The sequence below is a fragment of the Zingiber officinale genome, chromosome 1B (genome assembly GCF_018446385.1).
Source record: "Zingiber officinale cultivar Zhangliang chromosome 1B, Zo_v1.1, whole genome shotgun sequence".
Taxonomy (NCBI): Eukaryota; Viridiplantae; Streptophyta; class Magnoliopsida; order Zingiberales; family Zingiberaceae; genus Zingiber; species Zingiber officinale.
The window spans coordinates 59,998,204-60,014,130 of NC_055986.1; the positions used below are offsets into that span (position 1 = coordinate 59,998,204).

The 15,927-nt window shown below is 40.3% G+C and overlaps 1 protein-coding gene across 3 annotated transcripts in view; it reads right to left on the reverse strand.

The window, feature by feature from the left end:
- Positions 1–15,927, reverse strand: part of LOC121967442 (protein OSB3, chloroplastic/mitochondrial-like) — a 40,713-nt gene that overhangs the window by 13,022 nt on the left and 11,764 nt on the right. For all 3 annotated transcript variants that reach the window (XM_042517688.1, XM_042517681.1, XM_042517699.1), the window contains exon 2: positions 10,605–10,743. In XM_042517688.1, coding sequence (XP_042373622.1) covers positions 10,605–10,743 — 139 coding nt within the window. The remainder of the gene's footprint in view (positions 1–10,604; positions 10,744–15,927) is intronic.

Here is a 15,927-nt window from a genome sequence, read left to right on the forward strand (position 1 = left end):
CTTTTCAAAAGAGACGCTTAGGCTAATGAATGTATGAAGTATGTTGAGATTAAATGATGAAAAATTTACCAATAAATGAGAAGAAAGACATAAGAAACAGAGAATAACATGCTTATTAAAGATAAAGATAGTTGGAAATGGTCTGAAATCATTGTAGGTCATTGGCTTTGAGTGAAAGGCAAGATGCAAAAGAGCAAAAGTTGCACGGGGAGGGAGATGGGTGAACAAAGAGTGTCAATGAGCTAAATAAGGGGAAATAGATTATTTTCTAATATTGAATGAACCAATAACTTGTAAAATATATTTTTTCTTGCAAGGCATTATTTGGGAATCTTTTAAAATCAAGTATGGAATCTTTTAAAATCAAGTAATTAGACAAAAATTTTAAATATGTAAGGGTTTAATTGATTGAATCCACTTTTTTTAGTTGGCACCAAGTATCCAGCTTACGCCGACTAATCCTCCCCATGCAAATTTTTCAATAGTCACCAAGGTAAATCAGGAAGGACTCGCAGCGGGCGGCCCATCAACCTAGTGTTCTTATGTCAACTGCCCATGAAGGAAAATTCATCCGTTAATTCACCAAAGGGACTTAATCCATAGATGTCTGAAAAACTAAGAAGGTGCCCCGGGGCCGATTGAATCTTCTTGGAGCAAAAGGTGATAACGCTCACCTCAGGCAGATACTGGCAGATACAGGCAAGTAAATCACACGGAGCATTTCTACCGTAACACAGCGACCCTTTGCATAGGGGAGGTCAGGCACCCAATGAAGCATTTTGCACATACAAAGAGTAATAATCATTAACATCATTCGAATCATTGGTCTAATTCCTATTGATTTCAAACTCATCTTCCATATAAAGGAAATTTAGGTTTTATGATTCTCACTTCTAAAATCTTTACGATCACATGTCATTTATGAAAGTTGGGGAATTTCCTCTTATCATGTCAATTGTAAAATATCATTAAGTGATGATTCTTATAAGAATCAATTTGAAAATTTAATGATAAAAACAACATCCAAGCATTTTTCCCATTAAGTAGCATAGGATATATAGATCCTCCTACGTCATTAGCTCTATCTCCTAATATATCTTCATCTACCTATACTTAAATGAATATAATCCTGTTTTATTATTGTTAACCAAGTCTTCTTTGTCTCCCTCTTTAGTGATTAATGTGTGTCATGGTCTCACATCACCTAACTAAGATATTTATTAGTTGTCTAACTACATGTCTATATCATTTTAATATTAACAATAAAAAATAATAACATAATGGTATTTTAGTGTTTTTTATAATGAATGATGATGTTCAAAATTTGTGCGAGAAACTAATTAAATGCACCAGAGCAACTAAATGAACAAAACACAATTTTCAAAGTGAATATGTTTTATGTTGGGATCATGTAAGTCAACTCCAATGTCAAAGTTGTCATCTAGTTTGTGTTATACTCAGTTGAGGAGATGAGTTACACTTCCAACTCGACACAAGAAACAAGGAATAACACACTTATTAAAGATAAAGATAGTTGGAAATGGTCCGAAATCATTGTAGGCTATTGGCTTTGAGTGAAAATCAAGATGTAAAAGAGCAAAAGTTGCACGGGAAGAGAGATGAGTGAACAAGGTGTGCCAATAGGTTAAATAAGGGGAAATTGATTATTTTCTAATATTGAATGATCCAATAACTTGTAAAATATATTTTTTCTTACAACTCATTATGGGAATCTAAGTAATTAGACAAAAAAAAAATTAAATATAATAGGGGTTAAATTAATTGAATCCTCTTTTTTTTAGTTAGCACCAGGTATTTAGCTTACACCAACTAATTCTGGGATGACCAGCCCGGCCAAGGTCATCAGGGTAAATCGGAAAGCACTCGCGGTGGACGACCCGTCAACCCAGCATTCTTAGGTCAACCGTCCCTTAAGAAAAATCCATCCGTCAAATCACTAAAGCGACTTGATCCTTAGATGTCTAGGAAACTAAAAAGGCGCTCTACCCCTGCACCATTGCCCCAGGGGCGATTGAATCCTCTTTTTAGAGCAAAAAGTGATAACGCACACCTCAGGTGACTAATATCGTTGGCTCCAGCTCGTTGGCCTCCAGCTAGATACATCCAAGTAAATCACGGGGGCATTTTTCCCCTAGCATAGCGGCCTTTGCATGGGGAGGTCAAGCATCCAACGAGACATTTCGCACCCACTGACCTTTAGGAATTGACCTCCCAGTAGCCCTGCCAACTTGTGGAGGCACAATTGAATTCTCTTTGTGGCAAAAGGCGATTTGCTCACCCCCAGCAGCCCTGCCAACCCATCCCTAGGCCAACACGGAGGAGGCAAATTACGAGTGGCTACTAGCCATTAGTACAAGTGGCCAAGGCATGGGGGAGGGCATGCTCGGACTCGCCGAGTTTTGACCCCAATACCTCATGTGGCAACACCCTATGCCTCAACTACCGCCCCGCCCTGAGGGGACACGATTGAATCATCTTTGAACATATGGTAAGGTGACTTGACAAGTTTGTGTTTATTTATAAATATGCACACACAAAGTAATAATCATTAACATCATTTAAATTGTAAGTTATGATTCTTATAAAGAAACAATGTGAAAAATTAACGATAAAAACAACATCCAAGCATTTATCTCATTAAGTAGTGTAGGATATATAAATCCTCCTACGTAATTGAGCTATATCTCCTAATATATCCTCATATATCTATACTTAAATAAATTTAATTATGTTTTATTATTGCTAACCAAGTGTTCTTTGTCTCCCTCTTTCGTGATTAATGTGTGTTGATCCTGTCCGAAAGCTGAATCAACGGACGCTGGGCATATGGCGCTCTCCAAGCGGCTGACGTAGATCTCCTGACTATTCGCACGGGCCTCCGGTGAACCTGCACAGAAGTCGGGCCGAGATGGAGTTCCCGGCGACGACCCTCCGACGCTCAAGTCAAGTAAGCGAACAAGAAAATGGCGTCGAATATGTGATCTCGCGTACCTCCGGTGAAGTGCGAGGCTCCTTATATAGAGCTGGGAAGGAGCTCATGCACACATACCGAGGCGAATACATGTCCCCAGCCCATACCTCAGTAAGGGCTTGTCAGAAGGCTTACCTGACACCATACTGCTACAGTCCAAGCATGTCTTCGATGGGACAGCAGAACTCCTTGTCGTAAGATTTGAAGTATGGCCGGATTATAGAGCATGCCCGCTGTCAGAAGATGTCTCTTGTCCTTTTCTCCTTACTCCCTGCCTGTCGTCCGGCCAGCCAGCACTCGCCTTACGTCCGGCCGGTCCTATATAGTGATCTACTTGGGAGATTCTCGGTAATGTGCTCTGTGGAGACTGTTAGCAGTATGCTACCTTATGTCTTCGGCCGAGCGTGCCATCCGCTCGGCCCTATGATCCTGTTCAACGAGCGTCGAAACCCCGACTCCTGCCGGGGCGCCTTTTGCCATCAGTTGGACACCGGTCGGCCGGCCGGGAGGTCGGCCAACCCTTCTCCGGTCGGCCTATTGATCCAACCTTTTCTCGGGTGTCCGGTCGGTTCATCCTTCTCCTATCGATCACCTGGCCCTTTGATTTCCATGTGGCGTTGACTCCCCAGAACAGGGGTCCCCTGTTCTTACGGCCGGATCACTTGCCTCCCCTTCAAGTCTAGTCGAAGGAGGCGATTAGTCCGACTGACTGGACTGCGAGTTTAGCCGGGCGGCTCCTTCGTGCCATTATCCTCCGCTCGGCCTCCCGCAGGGATGGCCGTAAGGTTAGTCAACAGCAACATTCCTCGAATCTCCTCGTAATTTGCGCCAATCTCCGACATTAAGGCTGAGCATACGCTCATTAAATGCATCGAATGGCTGACTGCCACGTGGCGCAATGTCGTCATCGTACGGCGGCGGCATGGTCGAGCGACTTGATCGAGGCGGTTTGAAATGAACGACTGGATGTGTGCTTTGGCTCCCGTGACCTGGATCCGACGGTGGAGGTCGCTCGGGCTCCGCCCTATAAGAGCTTCGCTTTCTCCTCCGCGGTCTCACTTATGCTCTCGCGTGCCCCCGGTTATTCCTCGCGGTCCAGAGTTCAGGTGATCGTGTTCTCCTGTTTCCGGCGATCTCCGGTGGTCCTCCTTCGATCCTCCTCTTCCCTATAAGGTTCTCTTTTCTCTCTGGTCTTTGTGCTTTCTCTGCATTTCTTTCCAAAGTTCCAATCCTTGGGGCCTCTCTTCGTTTGCTGTCTTCTTTCTTCTGCCTTTCTTGGCCTTTTTTATTCCTTCCGATCGGACCATAGCTAGTTCTTCTTATCCTGAAGACCAGTCACTCGGCCCATGGTACACTACCATGGAGTCACGATTCAATCATCGTGACTTTGATATTCTGACAGATAATTTTGAAATCCCCGGTGATTTTGAACTTCTTTTAGTCGGTCCCTCCGCTCGGCCACACAGGCCGCCGCGCGGAGCTTTCTGTGTCTTCCGCGACCAGTTTACTGCCGGTCTGCGTTTCCCTGTACATCCCTTCATTATAGATGTTTGTAACTTTTTTGGTGTTCCGCTCGACAGTCTAGTACCCAACACCTTTCGCCTTTTTTGTGGTGTTGTTGTTTTGTTCAAAATCCACAACATCCCCCTCCGACCGGAGGTCTTTTATTATTTTTATTACCCCAAGCAGTCCGAGCCGGGCACTTTCATGTTCCAAGCTCGGCCCGGCTTAGTCTTCTTTAATAAACTGCCTTCTTCCAATAAACATTGGAAGGAGTATTTTTTCTATATTCGTATGCCCGATCAGGTCAATTTTCGGACCAAGTGGCAGGTCGACCTACCCCCACTCCTGAGCTGAAGAAGTTCAAGACCCGACCGGACTACCTCCATGCTGTAAATATGCTAGCTGGTCTGCGGCTTGACATCAATAAGCTTCTGCACGAGGGAGTGATGTACATCTTCGGTCTGAGTCCAATACGGACTCCTCTTCCGAGCAGCTTCGGTAAGAATTTTACTTGGGCATATGCTTTGATTGCTAACTGATTTCTCTTCTTTCCTTTGCAGCGGACATCGTATGGAGTCGGTAATGGCCGGCATTTTGAAGAAAAAGGCGGCGGCGCTAGAAGCCGCGGCAGCCAAAGAAATGGAGACGCTCGGCATCCAGCCGGTCGGCTCGCATGAAGGGGAAAGCGAGACTCAGGAAGGGTCGGCCGCTCAGGCCTCTCATCAGAACGTGGCGAGCGGAGCCAACCCCAACGGAGGACCAACTGTCCAAGAGGAAGGTTCCGCTCGGAAGGAGGAGCAACCTCGACAAAAGAGGCGCCGAGTGGAGACTCCCCTGCGATCGGCTACCTCCGCAGTCCAACCATCCGAGCGGGTCCCTGCAACTGCTCGCGGCAAGGCTCCAGAGGTCGAAGCCATTTCGTCCGACCGGACGCCCTCTGAATGGGACGAGCCGGCAGCCCCAATTGAGGCTATTCCAGTCAGCACCCTTCCGCCCACTCGTCAACCAGTCCAGCGTTCAACCATTCACTCTCAGTTTTCGGCGCCGGCTTCTAATCCTCTTCCGACTGAAGAGCTGTTGCCAGAGGCCGACCGACCAACCGCGCCCGAGCATACCATCACTTTGAAGGGGCCCCTAGCTGAGATGTGGGCCGACGCTCGGGCGCGCGTCGCGCTGATCCCTCTCCGAAATTTGGCCAATAGCCATATGCAAGAGGCCACGGGGGTAAGTTTTTTTCTCCGAAGTTTTGTATGCCTTCCTTCCGATCGGCCACTAACAACTTTTAATTTTTGTCAGAGATGGGTGGAGGAGATTGCTGTCTCCAACCGCCTGGCCATGGTGGATGAAGAACTAAGGCAACTGAAGGCGGCAGTCGGTCCGTCCGGCTCTCGAGGCCCACCATACTCTGAGCTGCAAAAGGAGCTTAAGAAGGCTCAGGATTTGCTGGCGGCCGAGCATAAGAAGACAGCCGACCAGGCTCATCATTTAGCCGAGCTCGAGCGAGTGAAAAAATCTCTAGATCACAAGATAAACTTGGCGACCGAGCGGAAAAACACGGCTATCTCCGACTTGGAGAAAAAGAATGTGGAGGCTCGGGGTCTAGAGCAGAAAGTAAAGGAGATGATGGACCAGCTTGATGGCGAGAAGGCAGGCCGCTCGGCTGATGCAGTCAAGCATATAGACGAGCTGAAAACTCTGCAGGAGTCTCTCGCCGCATCCCAATTGGCCTTCAAAGAATACCAAGAGGCCGAGCCGGGCCGGGTCGCTGCTCTGAGACAAAATTACATCCGCTCGCCCGAATTTTCGGAAAAAGTTTGCGAGCGGATGTATACTGCCTTCGACCTTGCCATGGCCGCCGCCACCACCTACTTGAAGTCCAAGGGGCAACTCCCTGAGTCCCTCATCATCCCGGCTGCAGATCAAGTGGCGCTTCTTGACAATATCCCCAAGGATCTTTATGATTATTTAGAGTAGAAGATTAAATGTAATCTAGCCACTCGGCTACAAACTATCCCTTTTTTGTACTTTGGCTACTCGGCCTTATTTACTTTAATATAATCTCCTTTTACTTGCTGTTCCCTTGATATGATATCTTAAATAGAAATTTACCAGTGTGCTATCCGTTCGCCTTATCAAATACCGTTTTAGGGATTTTTACGAAGTATTTCGCATAACTTGTCCGCTCGGCTAAACATGTCCTGCTTTGACAGAATGTTCGCTTTGGATAGTTATTTGCAAATCTTTTTTATTGCCTTTTCCGCTCGTCTCTCGATTTTTAACGTCGGAGCTCGACGGTCTTCCGCTCGGAGGGTTTATAGACGCCGGCTCGTCTCTCGATTTTTAACGTCGGATCTCGACGGTCTTCCGCTCGGAGGGTTTATAGACGCCGGCTCGTCTCTCGATTTTTAACGTCGGAGCTCGACGGTCTTCCGCTCGGAGGGTTTATAGACGCCGGCTCGTCTCTCGATTTTTAACGTCGGAGCTCGACGGTCTTCCGCTCGGAGGGTTTATAGACGCAGGCTCGTCTCTCGATTTTTAACGTCGGAGCTCGACGGTCTTCCGGTCGGCTTACGATGCCCTATACTTGCGCTAATTTTCCGATTTTTTACTCCTGCATTTCAAATATACAGCCGAACGAAAAGTATACGGAATACATTATATTGGCGCACCTTTCACCCCGCCCGGTAAAGATGAAGGTGATTCCCCCTGAATGCCGACCGGATCTTTATCTCGGCCCCATGTTGAGATATTCTCCGGCCTGCTTGTTACTCCATCCGCTCGGCCTGCTGATGCTGACGTCGCTTGTTGCTCCATCCGCTCGGCTTGTGCCTTCTGTTTTTGTTCTACAAGCTTAGCTGCCCTCGACTCGATCAGAGCGTCGAGTTCCTCCGTGGAGAGCGTTACCGTACGCGGTCGTCCAGCTTCGTCCATTGCTTCCGATCGGATGCAGGAGCGTTCCCACAGACGGCGCCAAATTGATCCTGTCCGAAAGCTGAATCAACGGACGCTGGGCATGTGGCGCTCTCCAAACGGCTGACGTAGATCTCCTGACTATTCGCACGGGCCTCCGGTGAACCTGCACAAAAGTCGGGCCGGGATGGAGTTCCCAGCGACGACCCTCCGACGCTCAAGTCAGGTAAGCGAACAAGAAAATGGCGTAGAATATGTGATCTCGCGTACCTCCGGTGAAGTGCGAGGCTCCTTATATAGAGCTGGGAAGGAGCTCATGCACACATACCGAGGCGAATACGTGTCCCCAGCCCATACCTCAGTAAGGGCTTGTCAGAAGGCTTACCTGACACCATACTGCTACAGTCCAAGCATGTCTTCGATGGGACAGCGGAACTCCTTGTCGTAAGATTTGAAGTATGGTCGGATTATAGAGCATGCCCGCTGTCAGAAGATGTCTCTTGTCCTTTTCTCCTTACTCCCTGCCGGTCGTCCGGCCGGCCAGCACTCGCCTTACGTCCGGCCGGTCCAATATAGTGATCTACTTGGGAGATTCTCGGTAATGTGCTCTGTGGAGACTGTTAGCAGTATGCTACCTTATGTCTTCGGCCGAGCGTGTCATCCGCTCGGCCCTATGATCCTGTTCAACGAGCGCCGGAACCCCGTCTCCCGCCGGGGCGCCTTTTGCCATCAGTTGGACACCGGTCGGCCGGCCGGGCGGTCGGCCAACCCTTGTCCGGCCGGCCTATTGATCCCACCTTTTCTCGGGTGTCCGGTCGGTTCATCCTTCTCCTATCGACCACCTGGACCTTTGACTTCCACGTGGCGTTGACTCCCCAGAACGGGAGTCCCCTGTTCTTACCGCTGGATCATGTGTCATAGTCTCACATCAGCTAACTAAGATATTTATTAGTTGTCTAACTATATGTCTATACCATTTTAATATTAACAATAAAAAATAATCAGATAGCAATAAGAAATAGTAACATAATGGTATTTTAGTGTTTTTTAAAATGAATGATGTTCAAAATTTGTGTGAGAAACTAATTAAATGCACTTGAGAAACTAAATGAACAAAACACAATTTTCAAAGTGAATATGTTTTATGTTGGGATCATGTAAGTCAACTCCTATATCAAAGTTGCCATCTAGTTTGTGTTATACTTAGTTGATGAGATGAGTTGCACTTCCAACTCTCCCTCTAGCAATTTGTAAATGTCTTTTGCAATAAACATTGTAGTGAATCTTACCTTATATTAGTCCTCACATAAATGGTGGGGCCCTCAACTTGATTTCCTTTTTTATAAACAAAACTCAAGAATAAACTTTTTTAACTATCACTATTTTTCTTTTTTTTTAAAAAAGGTTGGATTTAACTGAATTGGATTTGGATTTCAAATTCAATTTCCACATACATACAAGAATACATTGCTTTGCCTAAACTCAACGGTTGAACAATGATGTTGCACATCGAGCAATAGATGTTGGTTCATGGCACTAAAGGGTGGGTGAGTCACTACTCAAGGAAGCAGCTCTCAGGACGATATAGGTGCCATATGGGAAGTCATGGCATCAGAGAGCAAAGTTGAGGAAAAAAACGCATTAGCATTATAAATTAAAGGTTAAACAATACAATTTAGCACAAAAAAATGAAACGTAGGCTAAAGATTAAGAGAAAGTGATGAACTTAGAAGCGACATTGAGAAAAGTGATGATGTTGAAATGCAACTATAGCATAGGAGGCATCACTGAGAGGGATGACAACACAAGAAGACACTGCTAGGAGCTTGTAAAACACAAGATGGCATTGTTGGAAGCAACAATGTGGTACGGTATCACCCAGTGCAATAACAAGGGACAACATGGCTAGGAGCATGACAACACAGGACAACATCACTAGGAGTGACAGGGACATGGGAAGGCAAAATTGGGAGTGGCAACAACGTCACCGAGATATGGTGCGGATGGTCAATTGATAAGGAGGCGACCTAGCATCAAGTAGAGACAAAGACAAAGATGTGAATAATGACAATAAATGATGAGTGGACATGGGCCACAAAGGGTGGGCATGTGAATAAGAGAAGAATGTGAGAGGAAGTAAAGAAGTGTGCCACCAAGCTTCATCTCTAATACCAATTGATACAACACCAATTTTTCATAATGAATTTCACCAAATAGAGAACTTTATTAAGTGAAAGAGAGAGAGAGAGAGATTGGATCTTTTTAACCATTGCACCACAACTAAGACCGAAAAATAAAATAAAGCAAAATGGATAACAAATACCAACATATGTAAAAGACTTGAACAAGTGCAATTTAAGAATACAAAATCTTACCAAAGGAGAAATTAACCCAATTACAAAAAACTCTCATTTGGAATGAGAGAATGCATAACTACTCACTAAACTCTAACCAAATTAAGAAACATTTCAAACCAAACTAAAAGATACCAAATTTTTAACACCTAACATGAGAATTACCAAAGTCAACTATCATTCAAAATTTAAAAGATAAATTAATTCCAAAGTTGCATAGGAAATATATATCTAATTAGATTGGTATTTAAGATAATTTAAATAAGCATATAATGAATTTTTTATTAATAACAAAATTTGTATAACACAACTGAAACTAAAGTAAAGAATGAGCAAACATATATTATAACGAATTGGGTCACCATGCTAATTAAGATGGCATGTTGTTATTTATGCTCTAAATCTGGAATACCAATTTCAGCATAAATTACTTCTAGGCATTTTCACTTGTCTGAAGATTGAGTTATTAATTATAGATGCACTGCAATCACAATTTATTTGGGCAAACTCTAGTAGAGGGAGATCCTACTTATTTGACTTCTTTATCCATATTAGACTTATTCATTACTACATAGTATGGAATCTCCATGGAAATTTCAAAAAAGACTAATCAAAGAGAAAAAGGAATAGACAGTAACAATTATGCCAAATAAGAAACAGATAAATCTAACTCTCTAATATTGTGCTTTTTCAGCTGTACTTTGTGGACATAGGCAATCATCAATTCAAAGGCTAGAGCAACTTCATTGTAACATCAATAGAAAATAATACATGATGGATAAGCATAAAGTTAAATCCATATAAGCAATATATATACATATATATAGGATGAGAATATCTTCTACCTGAATGTTAGTGCAAGAAACTTCTTGTGCAACAGATGGAGTATCTCCACTTAATTGACCGGTCACATAAATGAGATCATTTTCCTTCAAGTGACAGGCAGCAATTTGTGCCAAATCACCATGAAAAATTACTGAGATCCTGATAACACAAAGAAATATAAACAAGGATCAACAATGACATTGGTTCATTCTACATCAACATTAAAATTTTGATCATTTACGAAATTTTTTCCTTACTTTTGAAACAACCAAATCAAACATGTATATTTTTCAGTTCAGAATTTGTTGATAATCATCATTTTGTCTAAATTACCAAAGTGACACGGGGAATAGGAATCATATGTTCGTAAACAAGCTTGGTGGCTTGATAAAGCTTGTTTACGTTCATGCAAAAGAATATATTAAATAAACAAGCTTAAACACTGTAAACTTGATTCATTAAGTTTCATGAACAAAATTCATAAACAATTTATGAATACTTATTTGTTAAATTGTGTAATAATTTAATTGTAAATTTATTGTTTAAAGGTAAACTCGGCTCCTTTACACCCCAGTAGGGATTGATCTGTAATTGTGTAATATTTAATTGTAAATTTATTGTTTAAAGGTAAACTCGGCTCATTTACATCCCAATAGGGATTGATCAATCACAACTGTCACAAGAACTTGGTAGTTTGGTATTAGTCAAATTTGCATGATTTGACCTATCTAATTAAATTGGTCAAACAAAGAAATATAAAAATGACAAATATATTAAAAAAACTTAAATATAATTTTTAACCAAGTATAATTTGTATGATATGGTCCAGAATGAGATTTTAAACCTTGTTATGAAGCAATATTTTGCATATGGTCAAGAAATAAAGTGGTATTATCAAAGAGAGTGAGATGCAAGAGAACAAACTTGTGAAATATACTTTTATAGCCCCAATGGGTGATAAGATGTGAGAAAAAAGCCTCGAATGGTATGAACATGTTCAAAATTGACCAATAAGCTTGCAACAAATTGATCCATTGGTTTTTTTTCTCTCCAATTATATAGACTTTTTTGAAACTAGGAGTACTTTGATCTTACGAAACAATCTTGAAGCAGGGAAGAGGATTTCCATAGTTGCAAACTTTATTCTAGTTAAGTAAAAGCATCCAATTTCCAGGCATATCTCATGATGATCTTACCCAACAACATGAGGCATTATTAATCAAGCTAAGCTATATTTCACTGGAATCATGAACTTTCAACTTGCACTCATAGAGCTTGTAATAAGCTCTCTCCATCACTCCCTCACTGATTCAACTAGACCTTTCCTTTAATCCCATGAATTGATCAATATTCAAAGAAAGGAACAGGGAGAAGGGGAAAAATGAGTGATTATTTTAAGAGCGAAATGTGTACTCATAGTCAAATCAACAAGAAAGGTCACTCCCTGCCATACCCTATGCCTTTTATTGCAACCGCTTACTTCAAGAAGGAAAGGAGCCATAAGGACACCATTGCCTGTTACATTTAGCAATGACCTATAGTACGTCCAATTCAATTTGAACCTAATTCTCATTCTTGGGTTGACATTTATTCTTGATTATAAAAATCTGACTCTAGGAAGAATGAAGTAGAAATAGAGTAACAGTGGAATAGCGCACTTTAGTAGAATGAAAACGGATATGGAAATGTCAAGTGAAAGCAGCTTTCTCTTATCTAATATATAAGAGCTATTACTACTAAAACCCATGAGATCTCTTTCTTCTATAGTTAGATGAACATGTTGGAATTAAATGTACAAGGAACAGAGAGAGCCTAAACAATACTCTAATTAATTTAATAAAATATATGTTAATTGATCTAAATGTTATAATCCCCGACATAAAAACAAAAAAGATATAAAAAATGAATGAATTATAGAGTCATTAAACTAATGAATTGTAACATGAAATTTTAAAAAAGAGTGATAGAAAAAAGACTAAGGAGATCATAATGATCGAAAATTAATTTGGATTCACGTCTATAAGGTCAACAATAGAAGTTATCCATCTTCTTAGATAATTAATTGAAAAAGTATGGGAAAAGAGACAAGACTTACCTATGATATTCGTCGACCTTATTAAAAAGTTTTAAATATAAGAAAAATAAAAGAATTGAGAGCATAGAAGTAGAATGATTAAAATAGAGAACGTCAAGTATTCTTTATGATCATGGAGGAAATTGTACAAAACGCCAATTAGACAAGACTTGCTTAGGGAAGTATGAAGGATATTCGACTTTGAGAGCACACGGGGCATTGGACCCTGCCTCGTGGGGGAGTAGTTAGGAGACAAAGTGTGAGACTACTCAAAACCCCCATTTGTTTGAGTATCATATTCAGGTCATTAAAAATTAGTCCATGTATGCTCGTGTCTGGCCTCTATAATAGGTAAGTGGTCGGCGGTAATATCACCGGGTATCACGAATCCCCCCAGCCAAAGGAGCAAAGTCAAACGAAGTTAAACTTTCAGAGTCTCAATCGAGCTCAACAGGTGTTTGGACAGATTGGCATTTGATGCGATAAGGAGAAATAGATTGGGTCTAATTCTACTTCTTGGGCCTCGATCCGCCTTACTCGAATTTAAGACGCCTCAAATGATGATATTCCACGATTTCACATATATAGACCTAACCATGGTTCGGAACCGATTGTTCGATGGTTCAGAACCGTCGATTCGACGATTGTCGACCCTTAACCTTAATCACCCAAAATGGTTACGATTCACAGTTCGAAACCGCCGGTTCATGGTTCGGAACCGCTGGTTCACGATTCACCATGGTTCAAGATTATTATATTAAAAGAATTAAAAAATATTTTAAAAAAATGGTTGTACTTTTTTAAGTTGCCTACGTATCCCCTTAGGGTATGGGGAATCAAAGTCCACGTAGTTCTTTTACATTTTTACACTTTTACATTATCACTCACTTCCATTTCCCATTCCTGTTGTATTCATTCCTTCAGTATCAAAATTTTCAATTTCATCATCTGAAAGTTGCATTTCTTGGATTCTTTTCTTGGCTCTGGTTCAATCCTCCCGTAATGCTTAGGCTTCCAATGAGTCGGGAGACAAAATTGATCGTCGTCCATCTAATATGTTGCCGTCGACACTAAACGCCTGCTCCACAGCTAAAATTTTTTTGACGATCACGGAGAGGACGAAAAAACTTTGAGCTGTCTGTGACCACCACTTTAAGATATTGAAATTTTCACTATCTGCTTCATTAAAATCAAAAGAAGTCTAAAATAATTCTCAAGTTCCTGTGTGGAACTTGTGTATCCTCGTGGACGTTTCATCCGTTCTTTTAATAAAAGTTGTGCTTTTGTGAGTTTTAAATTACTACTAGTAGTTTGTTGCATTTCAAAAATATTAATTTGTTGTTCATATTTTGCATAATATTGATTATAAATATCATATAAATAAATTCTAACATTATATATAATATTAACTGGATCAGTAGAAGAAAAATCTTTAATTGAAATTAAAACATCATAATATAAAGTTAACATTTCTTTTAAAACTTCTAATTTAAATCTAAGATCTAGAGCAAATGCAATTAAATAAATTTCAAGAATAAAATAAAAATATTTTTCCCATTTAGTTTTCATAGCTAAGATGCAAGAAGATAAAGATTCATTATTAATATGTTCATTTAAAACTAATACTATATTAAAAAATTTCTAAAACTAATTGAGCAATCGGATAACAAACACTGGCAAGTTGTTCAATTGCATCATTAAATACTTTTAAAATTTCACAAATACTACTACAAATATTCCATTGTTGTGAAAATAAATATATATTAGTATAAGTATTTTGTGCAAAAAATAAACATAATAATTCTTAATATTAAAATGAATCTGGTAATAATTGGTATGTTGAATTCCAACGAATTGGTACATCACGTAGAAATTTTTTAGATCTCATTCCATTAGTTTTACAAAACATACTTAATTGTTTCATTATAAATAGATGAGACCATAAATAAAAAATTACAATTATAATTGGTTTAATATAATTTTTTAAAACTTTTAATCCATCTTGAACACAAATTTAAAACATGACATACATAACGAATAATCACCAATAATAGGTTGACAAACAAATTTTAGATCATCTATACAAGCGGTATTAAAACTAGCATTATCTAATGATATTAAAAATATTTTATGAGTTAATCCGTATTGTTCTAAAATTAAACATAATAATTGTGCAATATTATGAGTATTATGTGATTCATCAAAAACTCTATAAGTTAACAATCCTTTTTTGGAGATCCAAGAGTTATCGATCCAATGGCAAGTCACATCTATATACGAATGTATTTGCTAATGATCACTCCAAATATCGGAACATAAAAAAACTTTATTATCTAATTTACTAAATTCATCAATTAGATTTTTTTTCCTTATTTTACTAATTTTTTAATTGTATGAGTAAGTGTAGTCCTAGGAACACGTTTAGCACATGGATTAAAAGATTCTTTACAAAAATGTTCAAATGTGCATTTAGATCCAAAATTAAAAGAAAGATGTTTTACGGAAACAAATTTAGATAATGATTCTCTTAATTTATTATCCGAAAAAATAAACCGAAATCAGTACTACCGTTAGTTGAAGAAAATCTTAATAATTGTGTTTAAGAACGGTCGAGTGCTTCATTTCTACATGTCGTTTCAACGATCCATAGTCGCCACCGGCTTGGAATTTATAGAAAGCATTGCAGTGCTTACATTTTGCACACATTTCTCCCGACGAAAAAATGACCTCAAAATGTTTTGTGAAAATAAAACTTTAAAAGAGGAATTTCCCGAACCTAAGAAGTAATTGCATCGGTTCTTCCTTGTATTTCAGGTATCGGATTCAGAAGGTGCTCGATCTTGGATTGTATGTTGGGGTCCTCCCGTGAATTCACTATTTCCTTTCCCTTCCGAGCTCAAGATGATGCACCTCCAGGACCTTCTTCCATTGTAATTGAAAATTGAAAATAAAAGTGCATAGAAATAAAGACAAAAACGTATAGAGAATATAAAATTGAGATTAAGAGTAGAGAAGATGTGTGTGAAAATAATGAAATGAGTTTTTTATTTATAGAGTTTGGATAGTAACGAACACTAAATCATAGTCATTGATCAAAAAACGGTCCAATGATCCTAATCGTAACAAAAAATCCCCCACTCCTCTCTCAACGGCTAGGAACCGCCGGTTCGGTTCCAACGGCTAGGAACCGCCAATTCCAACAACTAGGAACCACCGATTCCAACGGCCAAGAACCACCGATTCCAACGGTAAAAAAAAACTGTTGAGCA